Raw genomic sequence first — 17,233 nt, 5'->3', positions numbered from 1 at the left:
CAACAAAGATGATAACTCTTTGAATGAATTCTCGTTCAACTCGTTTTTAGTTAATAGTTTACAACAAACTTTTAATTAATTAAATATCATTTTATCATTAAGTAACAATACAATACAAGGTTCTAGAAAAAGACAACAAACTAGCTTTAAACATATACATTTGTTGACTTCATCTAGTCATAAGCACCAACAACAAAAAACTATAAAAAAAAAACTAGAAATGCTACTAAGACTAAACGTTCATAGACAAACTTTGATCACATTTTTCTAACCAATATTCACCTTCAAAAATCTTATAAAACTAAATATCTTGCGTCCTTTACGAACCCATCATTTGAAGATCCTACATAGTTCTATCTCTCCATAGTTTTAGGGAAAGTGAGAAAAAGGATTTGGATGTTATCCCAAAAGCGATTATTCTCTCTCATAATGTTTCCTTCCTCACTCCTACCTCACACCCCCGCGTTTTTTTTAAGCAATGCCCCAAAACTTCTATATTATTCATATAAATTCATAACTTTATAACTTCATTCATTATTTTAATATTTTACTTTTTCTTACATTTTTTATATTCACCAATTCTCCACTAATAATTTTTTCAGCTTTCAATACTATTTTTTATGTTTTTAGAAAAAAATATAATTTGATTTAAAAATTAAAAGATTAAATAAAAAAGAAGTATGTTTATTATTTAAATATTCATGTTTCATTGTTAATCACGGTAGTCCAAAGTCGTTTTATATTTTTTTTTATTTAATTATGTTTTAAGTTCTTCAATTTTGAAAAGGAAATTTTTTTTAATTTCCTGATTTTAAAACAGAACAATCTAGTCCCTCAAATTGAAGAAAAAAATACAGTTTTAGTCTTTTAAATTTACTGTTTATGAATTAAAAACAAATTTAAAAAACACTTTAATTACTCAGATTTAGTGTATTGTACTTTTCTAAATTTGAAAAACTAAAATATTTATAAAATTTAAATTTAAAACGGGATTTACTCTATGTTTTATGAATTAAAAATATAAGTAAACCTATTTTTTTTCGATAGTATGTCATTTTCAACATGCGTGCTTCGTTGTTAAGAAACGCCAATTGATGAAAGACACGCCTTAAACAACGATATCCAACACACTTTATGGTGTTAAGAGTAATATATAAATGATTCTCCCCTTCAACTTATATTTTTTTTATTTTATTTAATAATATTTTAAAATTTGGAAAAATAAAGAATAAAAGTAAATTATCTAACTGATTAAAGTAAGAGCACACATTTTAATCCTCTCTTTCACTAGTACCAATAAAATGAGTTCTTAATTATATTTTAAAAACTAACTGTCAAAATATATTTTTTTCTAAAATTATAATATAACAGAAGCTCAGCTACTAAAGGACCAAAATCAGTCATCATTCAAAGAGAACTTAATTAAAATGCAATCACTTTATTCATTATGTTATAGATAAAGATTGTACTAACTATTGTTTTTTTATTTTGATAACTCTAAAAAAAATTGAGCACATGCGCGATATCACGTGGGTGTTTTTCACTAGTATAACACAGAAAAATTGTATTATACAACACAGTTATTTGAAAAATTATTTTCACAATCATTTCTAAACAATTGAATATATTTACATATTTTAATGAAATATGAAAGTGGCCAACACACAACAGAATATAAAGTGAGAATAAGGATAAAAAGAAAGTAATAATCGTAAATGTAAATTATAACATGAAAGAATACAGATAAAAAAAAATAAAGGGACAGAAGAAATAATTATATACTCTGATCTTAGTCTCAACGCCTATTGTTTTACCAATCATTGCTCAATAATTAAAAAAGTGGGTTAAACATTAGAACATTATTAAACGTGCTCACACTTTTATTTTATTTTTTTCATATGCACGTGTTCACTTAACAACCTTTGTTTTATTTGTGTTTTTGTTAAGTGAAATGAAGTAAGAATAAATAAAAATTGCAGGAAAATAAAAATCAGTGGGTGTTGTTTGTTTATGATCCTTGCATGTTGTGGGTTACCTTTAGAAACAAAAAAGAGAGAGACAGAGAAACAGAATTATTAAAGGCAACAGTAAAAGACAAAAAGGTTTAGTTGTCAAGTAAGGAAGAGAGATCTCCATCCATTCGTGAATCTCAGTGGCGGTCTGAGGCGCGTGTGCATTGGGTTTTGCTTGGAAATTAGAAAGAAGATAAGTTTGAGAGACAGTTATATAGCATTACACTTCCTTCCTAAACCCAAACACAAACCCACTATATATTTTTTCCATTCCCTGAATCTGAACAAGATATGAGAAACCCTTCATCAACATCAACAACTAAGAACAAGAAGAGTGGTGGTAACAGCACTGCTACCAGCTGCAGCAACAACAGCAACAACAACAATGGTAGCAGCAGCAATAACAATGGTAGCAGCAACAACACTCCATGCTGCACCAAGGTTGGGTTGAAGAGAGGACCATGGACACCAGAAGAAGATGAGGTGTTAGCCAATTACATTAAGAGAGAAGGAGAAGGGCGGTGGAGAACTCTCCCCAAGCGAGCTGGCCTTCTCCGCTGCGGCAAAAGCTGCCGTCTCCGATGGATGAACTACCTCCGCCCCTCCGTCAAACGCGGCCACATCGCCCCTGACGAGGAAGATCTCATCCTCCGCCTCCACCGCCTCCTTGGCAACCGGTAATGTCTTTGTTTGGATTCAGGGTTTAGAGTTTTGTTGTCAACAGAAGAAGAATTATTAGGGTTCGTGTTCTTCTTTTTTTCTCTTCTCTGGCTAGGGTTTGATTTTCTTGTCTTGTGCATTAGGTGGTCTTTGATTGCTGGGAGGATTCCTGGAAGAACAGATAATGAAATAAAGAACTATTGGAATACCCATCTAAGTAAAAAACTCATTAGCCAAGGGATTGATCCCAGAACTCACAAGCCTCTCAACCCACCATCCATTATTATTCCTTCTTCTTCTACTACTACTACTTTCACTGTTCCTCCACCCTCTATGCCTCCTCCAATGATCATCAACCCTTGTCATGATCTCACTGCTGTTGACCAAGGAATTCATGCGATTCATCATTTGGGTCAACATCACCAACCTCCGGTCTCAAACCCCTTTGATAACAACAGCATTAACAATCAAGTGGCTGCTGTCACAGATGATGTTTCTGCAATGGGGTTCATGGACAGTGAGGACTGCAACTATGATATCAACATCAATTATTACTCAGATGATGCCTTTTCTTCCTTCCTCAACTCCTTGATCAATGATGATGCTTTTGCGTCGCAGCAGCACCACGTGCAAACAGAGCTCCCCAGTGAGCGTTGCATTCCACTGCCATGTGATGATCGTGTGGATGATCCTCTGGTTTCAATTACCACAGCTTCTACATCGCAGGGTTATGATGATGACCTTGGGGTTCTGTGGGAATCGCCTCTCGTGCCTTCTACTACTTTCACCCATCACGTTAACGATCCCATCATCAAGATGGCTCATGATCACCATCACCTCCATCAATAGTATCTACCATTGTTCTTATTGGTTAACTGCTTCATCAAATATCAAGTGTCCAAGAATACTGGAATTTTTATGTATACATGTTTTGTTGTGTCTCCTGTGAAAAAATATGAAGAGAAGGACATTAGAGGAGTCATCAAGAAAGATCTCACAGTGAATTATATCTTTTCAAGTTTTGGCTTTTAGTGGAGCTGAATCACAACTAATGATCCACATAACAGATCTTACATAGTGAGATAAGATTTTATTGTTCTTGTGTTATTCATGGTTCCACATACATGTAGTTGCTTTTGTTGTATGATACTCTTGTTGAGTTTGGCGTGTTCAATTCCATGATATAGCTTGCTATGTAAAACACAACAGATTTGTTAATGTACTATGACTTGTGCTTTAAATCATACTACCATTTTACTTTAATGGTTTGTGTAAGCTAAGTGGAATCGAGATGTATTATGTGTGGCTTCTTCACTTGATTAATTTTAGATTCTTCATCACTTAAAAGATAGTCTTCTTCATGATCGATTTTGATGTTCTTAGTGTTAACAAAAAAGATGTTTGTTATGACAATGAGTTTGAATAAGAAAATTTAAGATATACTCTATAAATAATGCAATAATATATACATTATGCAAACAGTTATAATGTAAGAAGATATTTACTCTTCTCTTCAAGACAGAATCTAAATGTTGGAGAATAAATCAATATCTAATGAAAAATTAAAAGCATAGAAATGTAAAGTTGTACATTAGTAATCCAAGCTATAAAGGACATTATTCGTAATCATATGTATAATGTATCCATGGTGAATGTATTTCAGTTGGAAGGAGAAAAAAATATAAATAAAGATGACGATAATATTGCTTCATACACTTTATATAATGCTAAAATCTCTTATTTATACTAAAGATATAAATGCTTGAGAGCTTTAACTTAGATTACTACACTACAGCCTCAATTACAATAATATTTGAATTAATACAAGTTCACACATGCATGAGGCTCTTCATTCAATTTCTATTCATTACTTCTATAAATTGTCTAGACTGAAAGTAAGAATTTACCTTCAAGATCATATTTGGTGATGCACACACAAATGCTTTAGGGATGTTTAAAATACTTTTTCCATTGAGATCTTTTTAGGAGAGGAAAGAAGGGGAAAATTAAAATTACTCTCAAATAAATTCTATACTTTTTCTAATTTGATTATAAGTTGCTTTTAATTTATAAAAAAAGTTTTTTTTTATAAATTTTTGTGAAAAAGTTCAAACAACTGGACCTGTTTTTCCCCTATATGGAAACATAAGGGGTGATACACAAACACCCCCATTTTCGGGTAAACAATCATCCAACATCAATGATATAATATTTTTATTTTAAAATATAAACTAATTTGGAAAGAATCAACTACAAATTTAAAATATTATTTTTTATTAGGTGTTTCATATGTGTGGAAAATTTGAAGGGTGTACATGTAAAATTTCCAACATAATTAGCACATGTGTAGAAAACTATGTGTCTTCTTAACTTTGTTTTTTTTTAAAAAATTCCATCATAAAGAGGTCAAATCAGCTGCTACATCTGCGCTGAAGAATATATTCCTTAATAATTTATCCTTTGTTTTTTATAAAAATTATGATAATAAATATCATTATAAAACTTGATATATCTCACACATTAATTAAGTGACAATATTACTCTTATTTTACTGTTAGAAGAATTTATGATAACTACAAACAAATTGAGTGTATTTGGATAAACAGTTAATTGTTTATTGAATATTTTGTATCAGCAAAAAAAATATAACATATACTACGTTGGCAATATAAAAGAAAGTTCATATTTACAAGACTTTTATGTAAAAGGCATATATAATCCATTGAACATTAAAAAATCCTTTATCTGAATAATTAACCAATTCAAATCTATATTTTATAAATTACATTACAGAATTGCCATCTGAAGAAAATAGTCAAATAGTCATACATTTTTTACTCTAACTGTATGAGTTTATTTTGAGCATATTCAATAATCAAATAGTCATACATTTTTTAAAAATTGAGATTAAGAACAATTTATACAAATATATTTTTTAATCTTTTATAATATATTTTAAAAATAAAATTATAATGAAAATTTGAACTTCAAATTAAACAATACTTCTAATATTGAGATAAAGAAATTAAGAGCCCCTCTTCATTCAACGTATTATCTCATTAATGCAGCAATCATAGACTCAATTCAAATAATATATAATATATTAGATTTCTTTTTTGTGGACAAAATATTATTATGATGAGATATGACACATGATGTACATCACAGATACAGTAATTGAATTTTAAAACATAATTTCTCTCAAGAAAATTTACAAAATATGCTTTATGATCTAACTGTGATAAGGTCAAACAAGCTAATCATATTAAAATCATCATGCCCTTAAAGACAATTTCTATATTCATATAATTCAAAATAGACTAATTAAACTACCAAAAACCATTCAAGCATGCATATATATCCAAATTTGTTTTAAAACTCTTCCTTCATACCAAATCTCTATTCTGGATAAAATGATGAGACTTACTGATCAAAGATAACACACTATGAATGCCAGCCATGCATGAACTGCATCCCATCACAGACCTGAAAAGAGATGTCAAAGTGAAAAACAAATTAAATGCATTGATCATGGCTTACATAAATAAGCACATATATGTAGAATAGTGTGAGGAACTAGACCAACATCTTTAAATAAAAAAAAAACTTAAAAAAAAAAATCAAATTACATCAAACTATAAGATTTATAGCTATTATGAAAAAAAAAGTTCAAAAAATGTTAGGAAACACGTATTATCAGTGCGAATATAAGTTAGCAATGCTACAACATTTCTTTTTATTATTATCTGTAAATAGAACTGGTTCTCATCATATATATTCCACATTTCAAAAGATTGAGAGAAGTTCTTCAAGCACATACTCTGAATAACTGGAATCAACATCAGCACGGTGAAAAAATAAATATTGATATTCCTTTTTTCTATCTGTTTTCAGCTATATTATGTTAATTTATTGGGTTTTTTTTCTATTTCTTTCTCTCCCTGGTTGTACTCTAGCACGGGGTTTTTCACTGAAATAACTTCTATACATTTTTTTAAAGTTTAATGCCCTTATATTATTTCTATCTTTATTTAGGAAAATAAAACTAAAAGAGTTAAAAATGTGTACAGTTTAATGAGTTATTCATCTGGCTTCACCTATTCATCTCACTTGCAGAGAAAAAAAAATACAAAGTTCCTACTTTATGCTTACATAATAAAACTCACAACACAAAAAATGTCACATGGATCGATATGAAGCATAAGAAATTCCGCAATATAAATAATTAATCTATGCATGCTGTTCAGAATGAAATTTAGTGTCTGTGCATACCATCAAAGCTAAACTTGAATGGACATTTAACAATAAAATGATGAACCTGTCAGATTAACGTTATGGACTCTGAGATTATAAATAAATAAATATATATATATATATATATATATATATATATATTTCGTTGCTTAAGTGAGGGAACATATCACACAAATGAGACTCTAAATCCTAAATATTGAGAGAATAAATTTATGAGTTTTTAATATATATATTTACTTATCTCTTTCCAACACAGCTTTAGCAAGTAAATTTTCGATACTTGACTCATAACTATGAGAGGTATTTTAGTTAGTAAAAATATGGTTTAACCTAAAAAAAAAGGAGAAATGAATAAAATTGAATTGGATGATAATGATAAGTATTGATTACAAACTAATCAACATATTTTTGCTAATAAGAACGGATATAAAATGATAGGGCATAAAAGAAAAATAAAGAGGAAAGTGAAGGTTTCTTTTGGAGATAGGCAATGTATTAAATAAAAAGAAAAACATAACCAAAATAGATATGTTAATTAGTAGTATTAGTGTTCTATTTATTTATTATTATTTAATAGAGTCAATCACAAACTTAAACATATATAAATAAAATAGTATATATAAATAGGAGTGAGAAGCTGGTCCAGGGTCATGTATTTGGTGATACATGGTGGTAAATTAAGTCCACCAATCTGTCCTGACATGTCTCACCTAGTCCACCAAGTTACTTTAAAAAAAAATCTAACATGTATAAAGTACTAAAATATTATAATTTTTGTGTTAATTTTTTGGAATACATAAAATGGTTATAATTTTTAATAATAAACATTTACAAATAATGTTTTAAATATTTATTGTAATTTAGTAACTTAACATGTAAAAGTAATAATACTCTTGATTTATCAAATTAAATATATTAATTAATCAATTAGTATTTTAAAAATATTAACATGATTAAGTGTATTTTTAATATATATATATATATACTAAAACAATAAAATTAAAAATTAGCAGGTCAACAAATTGACGAGCTAGTATGGTGAAGGCACCCAATTCATCCTGGCTATGAAGCAAACCAATTGGGCTTATTTTTGGCGAGTCAGAGCAAAGGTGGGCCTAAACAAGTTGGACTTGCCTGTTTTATTCTCACCCTTATATATAAAGACAAAAAAAAATGGTTTTTAAGTGTAGAGACTAAATTAAAGTTTATTTAATTATAAGGTTAGGGTGAATAATTTAACCTTTCCTAAAATATAGCATAAAAAGATTATCTTTTATATTTTGCTTCCAACTTCCAACAATCATTTTGTGAGCACTCTTATTTGACTTGTGAATTATATACTTCAAGCTTTTTGAAGGAAATATTAGTTTTTAAAATGGAATTTGAATTGAGTAAATAAAATACTTTGAAACAAAATTTCACATATAAATTTATTAGACATTTGTAAGGGGTGTGAGATAGTTTTAAAAACAAGTTCACAATATTTTTGCAAACATTCAAAAGATGACCTAGTGTAGATAACTAAGTAAAAAATAAGAATGAATTCTTCAATTTATACTTGGTCACTCTAATCCAGGTTATGTCCCGTTCTTCTTTATCAATTGCAAAGGATTTAATTAATCAAAATATGCTTATAAGTATTATTATTATCATTTCTAACTTACAATGATAACATAAAATTACTTCAAGTTATCCTCTAATCTCTCTGTGAGATTAAGAACAAGTATGTAGTGTCACTCCTAATTAAATACATAAAATTACTCATGGATATACAACAAAGTTATTTTTAACAAATACAAGGAAGAATCTCATGAAAGGATATACAACTAATCACTCATTGTTATAGAGACTAACTTTACAAGGATTTACAAATAAACGCACACTTTTAGTCATTAAGAAGATAAGTTTTTTTATAAGCACTTAGAAGCTTATGAAACTCTTTTTGCATGTAGTGTTTACGTAGTACACGTATCTTCACTTGTTCATACGTTAGATGATTCACTCGTTCTCATTATATTTCTACATAAGGAAGTTTCTTTGTATAGATGTCCTAAATTGAATTGTTGTACTTTGTGTGCTTTTTTACTTTCACTTGTCCTAGTGTTAGATTATTTTCATAATATTTTTAATTTTATGTTGATACATTTTGTTATTGTAATCAAAGTGTTGTATGAAGGACAATTTTGTCTCTGAATTGTCTCTAAATGCACCAAATTGAACACAAAAAACTTAGATAGCCGGTCGTTTGTGTCAAAGTTGTCTTCAAGATGCATTTTGGTCAACTAGTTTCTCTTAGACTATTTTCACATTTAATCAATGTGTCTTGATGATGTTTATACATAAGATTATGATTATTCTTTTCATCTTGCATCTTGTCTTCACAAGGAATACTTCATCTACTCTCTTGAATAGTGTATTGTTCTTTTAATCTTTTATACTATGTCTACTATTTGTATACATCTTGTCTTGAAGACTTCATCTAGTCTCTATATGAAAATGACACTTTGTGCATCCTTCACCTAGATATTCAATCAGACTTTGTTTAATCTTTATGCAATTTCTTGCACTTTTTTGAACTTTGTCTTGTGCTTCAAACATACTACATCTACTATCCTTAGTCTTAGAACTTTTATATTTGTTTCACACTAAGTAAACCATTAAACACATCAAAATATGATATTATTTGTTATTATCAAAATCATGAGTGTATTAGGCAAGAACCTCATATTTAGATTTGTATATACTCATATGAAAAATTCTCCATGCCTTAACACTTTTGTCTCAAATGTTTAAATTTGACTTTCAGAAATGACATTGTTAGAATATCAACACTTTAATTCTTTATTTGTAATACAATTTTACTTTTCCTTTCCTGCGAACATTTCTTGGAAGGAAAAACTTTATATTGAAGTATTTTATTTTGTTAGAAACATTAAATCGTTGACAAATTAGATTTTGATTTTGGTGTCCATAAAAATGTATTTTCCCTTATTGTTTGTTATATACATTTTCATAATTTTTTATTAAAGATTTTTATTCACTATCGTATAAATAACAACTATTTTTTAACATTTATGGTTGATTAAGCTATAAAAATTTGCTTTTAACACCATAAAAAAATTCTAGCTAGAACTAAAGGTAGAATAATAACTAGAGGTGTTTTTCATGTCATCAATAAAATATAACCAAGTATTATGAAAGTACCCATGAATCTTAAGATTATGACAACAAGATTACTTCACACCATAGTTTGTTATAGTACTTTTAATATATCTAACAAATCCTTTAACAACTTGTTAATGCATCTCATTAGCACAACGTTTGAGCATCAATAGTATACTTACTACAAACAAAATGTCATGTCTAGTTGTAGTAAGGCACATTATGCACCTAATCATACTTCTATAAATGTTTACTATCAATTTTCATCATCCTTACTAAACTTTTCCTTCTGGTTTAATGGGGATGTAATGTTAATGTAGTCTTTTATATGAGTTTTTTTCTAGTATTTCCCTCGCATTTTCTTTTGAAAAATTAAGATTTTGTTATGATATTGTTTGATTTCCATTATCAAGAAACAACAATCCAAGGTTTTTCATTTCAAATTCTTTAATATTTTTAGCTTTAAACTCCTATAAGTTCCTTACACATCTTGTCATAGAAATATAATCAACATAGACAATAATAATAATAATAATAATAATAATAATAATTAAATTTGCATCTACCAACTTTACATATAATAATGTGACTTCACTTGAACTTTTGCAAAATTCAAAATCTTGAAGATAATGATTTATCATATTATAGCAAGACTTAGTCTATTTAAGGCATTTTAAATTTATAAATATTTTTCTCTTCTCCTTTTATTTGAAGACCTTATGTTGCAATACACGTATATCTTCTTGTAAACCATTTAGAAAGGTATATTTTACATCTAAATGATAATACATTTCACCAGCGCAACAACATGAGTAGCATCCTAATTGTGTCAAGGCATACAAGTGGGACAAAGACTTTTGCAAAATTCACGTTAAGCATAATCTTTCATCACCAACCTAGAATTGTATTTGTATATAAAACCACTTGAATTGAATTTAGTTTTATAAACTCATTTGAACCCTAAAGATTATTGCGTTAAGGTTTGTCCACTAGATCCAAATGTCATTTTTTTTCGATCATCTTTGACTTTCCTTCCATGACAATTATTCATTTGTCATCCTTCTCATTTTATTCAACTTTTGCACCTTCTAAATCAACTACTTACTGCTACCTTGTTAAAAACTCACATAAAGCTCTTATATCTCTAAATAAAAATGTTATATATATCATTATTAGATAATTGTGAAATTTTTATAAAAAAAATTATAATTGGTTCCTTCATTATTGATCTTGTATGAATTTGAGATCTTTATTTCCACGAATTTTTACATTTTTTTATTGTAAAAATGTGCAAGTTTTATAAGTATAATATCTAATTAAAGTTGGTGTTTCACAAAATTTATTAAAAATATCATTTATCTTTTCCTCTTTGTCATTGAACCATTATATGAATCATGCAACCACATTTATTCTCCACTAATGATACATATTTCTAGAAAATATTAGCAACCTTAGTTCTAGATTTAAAAAACTAAATTTCTCAAATTTTGGTATATGCATCAATAAATGTAATATAGTATTCATTACCATTTAAAAATGACAGTCTTTGAGATCTTCCAAGATCATTGTGTACCATCTACAACTTTTTACTTTTTCTCCATGTTTAAGTAAATGGTTTTTTGAATAAGTTATTGTAGATCTTGGTATACTAACTTTTCCTGGGATATAGAGTCTGATGGTTCTAAAAGTCATTTGTTAGTAGGATCATTTGACAATTATAGACATTGTTTGATAACAGAGTCATAAAATAACTCAATTGTACATCTTCTAGTGAACCAGTAGTTTGTTGTAAGTTTAGTTATGTTAGTTGTCGTTACATAATTTTAAATAACATATTATCGTTGTATAGCCTTATACAAGGGTAGCATGTACTTGTTGTTATACAACAAAATACCAATTTGTAAAACTTATTTTCTTAATAATTTAGATGATTAATCATCTTTATTTATTTTGTTTTCTTTGTTCTATGTCCCTAGTTATTGTGATTCACAAACAATTATTATTTCTTTCATTTCTCTTTAGGCTTGTTTTGACACTAGGTTCACAACAAATTGGTATCAGATCTAGTTTTGGATCTCATTTCGCATTTATGATAAGTTTTGACAAAAATATGGGTATCACATCCAACATTGAGAATTTCAATCAGAATAAAAATTCCAACGTGTGAAGAATCAAAATGATAGGCTTTCTCAAGGAGAAAGGGGTGTGATACAAGAAATACATAGTTTATAAAGAGACGTGCTCTGGATGATATGAAGAGAAAATCTCATTTGGTTCTTTATGAGCTTGTAGAGGAGAAGACATGAACAATATTGTGGCTAAAGCACGGACAAATTTTCATGGAAAACTCCATTTGTAAAAAGCTTTTACTAAAAATAGATTAGTTGGGCTTTCGATGAAGGAGGATACACCACTCAAGGCTTATCTTGATGTAACTTTGAGACATATATGTCAAGATAGAAGATGAAGACACAATAACAATTTTGTTGACCTCTCTCTCACCATCTTACGAGAACTTGGTAAGTTTTTTAGTGTAGAGAAGGATTTCATGCATGAAGAGTTTAAGTTTAACACATATATAAAGAAGTTGTACCTTAAAGAATCACGAAATGTTGATGATGCTTGTCTTCAAGATTGGTGGTCTTTAAAAAAGACAAGTCGAGGAAGATAAAGGTTGATTATAAAGATATTTGTAGATAATGCAATAAACTATGGCATTGGAGGACGTATTACACGATATTCTGGAAATAAGATCACGCGACAGTTATAATTTAGAAGGAGAAATTATCTAATGATAATCAATTGTTGACCTTTCTCTCAAGATAATAGTAATCTAATATCTAATAGGTGGGTGTTAGATTATAGATTATCATTTCACATGAGTCCTTGAAAGGATTAGCTCACCACATTTGATGACCTGAAAGGTGGTAACATTTTGATAAGTAGTGACACTTCTTGCAAGAAGGTTGGTATAGGTTCTTTGTAGATAAAAATGCACGATCACATTATTCATACATTGACAAACGTCAAGTATGTTTCGAAGCTAAAGAATAACCTTATATCCATTATAACCTTAGATATGAAAGGTTATAGATGGTGTGTGAAGAGTGGAAAGTGATTAAGATAAGGGGAAGGAATGGTGTTGTAGAGATTTAAGGATACAAGGAAGAAAATTTATATTTCATTGAGGGGTCGTCTAGTGTTTGTCTTATTGGTGACACCCCATTTGGTAGTGTAAGTTGGCACATGTGTATGTGGTACATGAGTGCTAGAGGGTTGGACATTTTATCCAAGTGGAGATTCCTAAGAAACCAAAAGGTGGAGTTATCATGTGGTTGTATAAGACAAAGGTCGCACATTAGACTATGTCTATACAAATTGTTGAAGTCATCAAAATTTCCATCTTTGGAAGGTGTAAGAAATTTTCTCTCAATCATTGATGATTAATCAAGGTTCACATGAGTATTCATAATGAAGTAGAAATTAGAAGTTTGAGATTATGCTTCAAGGAGTTACAAATTTTGTAGTAAAATTTAAATATGAAATTTATTAATTAAGTAAACAACCATTGTCAATAAAGTAATCAAAGTCAAGAACTTGAGCATTCTAAGTACCAATGTATGATATTTCATAATCTACTCTAAGTTGGTTTTGTTAGAAAACCAATCAATAATTGTTATTAGTAGTTTCACAAAATTGTCAACGGCACTCATATAAATTGGAGGAACAACTTGTTGGAGAGACTAATGTTTCATTCAATTTAATGTGAATAATTTAAAGATTATGATTTTAAGTTGTGGTTTTCATTATATACAGATAACTGTTGTCAAATACGTTCTTTAAAACAATCTTTCTAACATATAATTTATTATTATTTATAAAAAATATAAAATTATAAGAGAGAACTTCTAAATAAGAAGTATGATAATGAAAATAGGAAAGATAGAGCTAACTTTATATGAACATAAAATATCATATAGATCATTTGTACTCGACAATTCTCAAAATAAGTTATAAACTTCTATACCATAAATTTCAACTTAAAACCAATTAGTATTAACTGAAGTTGTCCAACAAATATACAAGTCTCCAGTACAAAATTCCACATCAAGATTTAAGGCAATCGATTTGGGACTTCCTAACAACAAGGTGTCTCCAATGCTACTAAAGCTCTAGGTAGAAGGTATAAAAATAACAAATGATATAGAAGCATGTGTTTTTCCTGATATCAAATATTTTCAGATAAATTTAAGTAAAAATTGTAGGGTGGTAAATGTTTTTATTATGAATGTTATTATTATGAGTCTTTAAAATGCAAGACTGGATGATTGTGAATTTGACATTTTTGTCCTAATATAGAAGCTTATTTTTATCCTAATATAGAAGCATGTTTTTGTCCTAATATCAAGTGTTGAAGGATAAATCTAAATAAAAATTGTGGACTGTTAGTGTTATTATTATCTGTTTTTTTTTCTTACTTAAATGGAATGTAAGAATGAAGGATTATGAATTTGGTGTTGGTTCACACAAAAAAAAAACTAGTTTCAAGAAAGAGAAATCTCCAAAATTTAATTATTTAAATGAAAGAATAATTTTAAGAAAAATTGTTTTTTACTTTGTCAAGGCCATGGCCATTGGATGGACCAAGAAATTTTGTACAACTATTTTTACTATAAACTTGTGCAACGCCATACTCTAGAATATAATTTTGATTCACATGGTTATCAAGGAAACATTTTTTTGAAACACTATATGAACATGGACTTATATAATTAGGTCGTTATAATGTTGAAGGAAGTGCTCAAAGTAAGAGCATGTGTGAAATGGATAAAAAAATATAGATCAAATAAAGATGTCAATTTAGTGATAGTGTTTCCATTCTTTATTAGATTATAGATTATATGCCCTGTAAAGGAAGGGTATGATTGCTAAAAGGATTAGGATTTTTCTGATATATAATATGATATATCTTTTACCTTTTAATGAAATTTCTCATTTTAAAAAAATGTGTAAAATTGAAATTTTCAATAAATTTCATCCAATAGAGAAATATATTCTTTACTTGAAGAAATATAAAACTATTCAACGTGACTCAATAACTCATCCCAACGTGAAATCAATTGGGATTAGATTTGGGTGATGTTTAATATTTATTATTGATGCGTGGTAATATACTATATTTTAAAGTATATAATTTTTAATAAATAAAAAAAAATATGTTTTTGGTCACTTTAAAATTTTCAAAAATTTCAATTCTAGGCCTTCTAAAATAATTTGTTGATTTTTCATCTTTCCAATTCTGAAATACACTACTTTTAGTTTTCAAAATGGTTAAGATGGACCTTCTGAGTTAAGGCTGGTACATTTCAAAATTAAAATGATGAAAAACAAGCAAATTTTCTTAAATGATTAAATTCAAACCTAAAAAAATAGAAGGTAGAAAAATATAAGTTACGAAAGAAAAACTTATAAACTTAAATGAAAATTTTGTACAAGTAATAAGTAAAATTCTACTAATGTTGTACAATCTAAAAGTTAATTTTGTAAGTTGAATCAAAACTAAGCCAGCCTTATAAAATAGATTTCAATACCATTTTGATGAAATTTGTTAAGTTTTACGCTTGAGAGGTTTAACTAAACATAAAAACGTCTATTGAAAATCTTACATCAATTAAAATAAAACTAAACTAAAATACATATAATTAGAATATAAATCTCATTTTCAAATAAGTTTTATACGATTAAATTAGAAGTAAGGCTATAAAAAAATTGGTCATATATGTTCTAACTCACATCATGCATAATTGTTTTGATGTGTTATAAGATATATGAGTTTTGGAAATGTGTTCTCAAAGAGTATTTGATGACGTAATAAAACCAATATCAAAAGAAATATTCTAGAACACATAATTTATAATGAATAATCTAGAATACTAAAGATGATGGTGCTTGTTATTTGAAAGAATAATTATATTACTTTCTATTATATTTTCTGGAATATAATGAATTGCGCGTATTCATGTTTTAAAATGGGTTAAATCAATGTTTGGTATCTTTAAAAACTCAATGAAATTGGTATTTTTAAATATTTCCAGTGTTTCTATATTTAACATTTAAATAAATAGATTTGAACTTTTACTTTGAAATATATTTTACGCTAAAAGAAAATCACACCATAGTTATTATTTTCATAATTCCTATTAAAACAGGTTATAATCAATTTTATTCATTTAAATTTTTATCAAATTAAAATTTGTGAATCAGTAATTGAAACATAAAGGATTAGTAAAAAAATCAATAAAAAGGAAAAAAAGAAAAGAAAGGTGAGAGGATACATTATTAGTAGCAATTGAATGCATGTCAGAAACGTTATGTATATTCAATATTACTTAATTAAATTTATCAATTTACCTTCCTTAGAGCAATTATAAAGTCTGATTATTTTCCAAACATGGAAGGCGACAAATTTGTTTACCAAAATAATGATTTTGAACTCAACTCAGAATCTCAATCTACCAGTCTTTGCTACTCATATATTGACTTCAACTTTGTGAACTGTTTTGACCGTTTGATTGATTTTTTTATTATTACTTTTATATGCAAATTGTACTGTCACTTTGGATTTTTTGTTACAATACAATTTATGTTTGAGAAGTACCCATTACTATATAGTACAGGACTATTTTATGGCAGAAACAAAACCTTTATTTCATCAAGCACTCTCGCACTGCACAAAATTTCCTTTCTTCAGGAACAAAATCATAGTACCAGCATTACCTTTTTTACATGTTCTTGAAAAGAACACAAAGTATTTTTCTTTATAAAAATGTGGGAAAATTCTATGCTCAAATATATACATACAAGGAGTTATATGATTTGTATAACTTGTTAAGGTGCTACATTCCATTCATAGAGTATAGTACTCAATAATGAGTTTTGGATTACTTCATCTGCCAGAAACTGATACATTAACTCGCTTTTAAAAAATGTTTATGTATATTTAGCCATTAAACAATAAAAGGGGTACCAAATGAATGATCAGTATTCTATCCCAGAAACAAGCCTTGATCAACTTAAGGTGTTGGTTTTTAAACTAACCGTGTGAAAAGTTGAACTTAAGATATTCTGCAATATTATTTAGTTTC

General features: G+C 28.1%; 1 protein-coding gene across 1 annotated transcript; it reads left to right on the top strand.

Moving 5' to 3' along the window:
- Positions 1 to 2,234: 2,234 nt before the first annotated feature.
- On the top strand, positions 2,235 to 3,935 carry LOC137813510 (transcription repressor MYB5-like). The gene is made up of 2 exons (XM_068615821.1): positions 2,235 to 2,689; positions 2,816 to 3,935. Exons 1-2 carry the CDS (start codon positions 2,304 to 2,306, stop codon positions 3,519 to 3,521), a joined length of 1,092 nt encoding a protein of 363 aa, XP_068471922.1. The 5' UTR covers positions 2,235 to 2,303; the 3' UTR covers positions 3,522 to 3,935.
- Positions 3,936 to 17,233: the final 13,298 nt, after the last annotated feature.

This window comes from Phaseolus vulgaris, chromosome 1 (assembly GCF_000499845.2).
Source record: "Phaseolus vulgaris cultivar G19833 chromosome 1, P. vulgaris v2.0, whole genome shotgun sequence".
Classification (NCBI taxonomy): Eukaryota; Viridiplantae; Streptophyta; class Magnoliopsida; order Fabales; family Fabaceae; genus Phaseolus; species Phaseolus vulgaris.
This window is presented reverse-complemented; position numbering and strand designations above follow the sequence as displayed.

Bases quoted from the DNA above. Each gene is read 5' to 3' on its own strand.
- LOC137813510 (XM_068615821.1), top strand. From the start codon at position 2,304: ATGAGAAACCCTTCATCAACATCAACAACTAAGAACAAGAAGAGTGGT. The intron at 2,690-2,815 runs GTAATGTCTTTG...CTTGTGCATTAG, and splicing joins CACCGCCTCCTTGGCAACCG to GTGGTCTTTGATTGCTGGGA.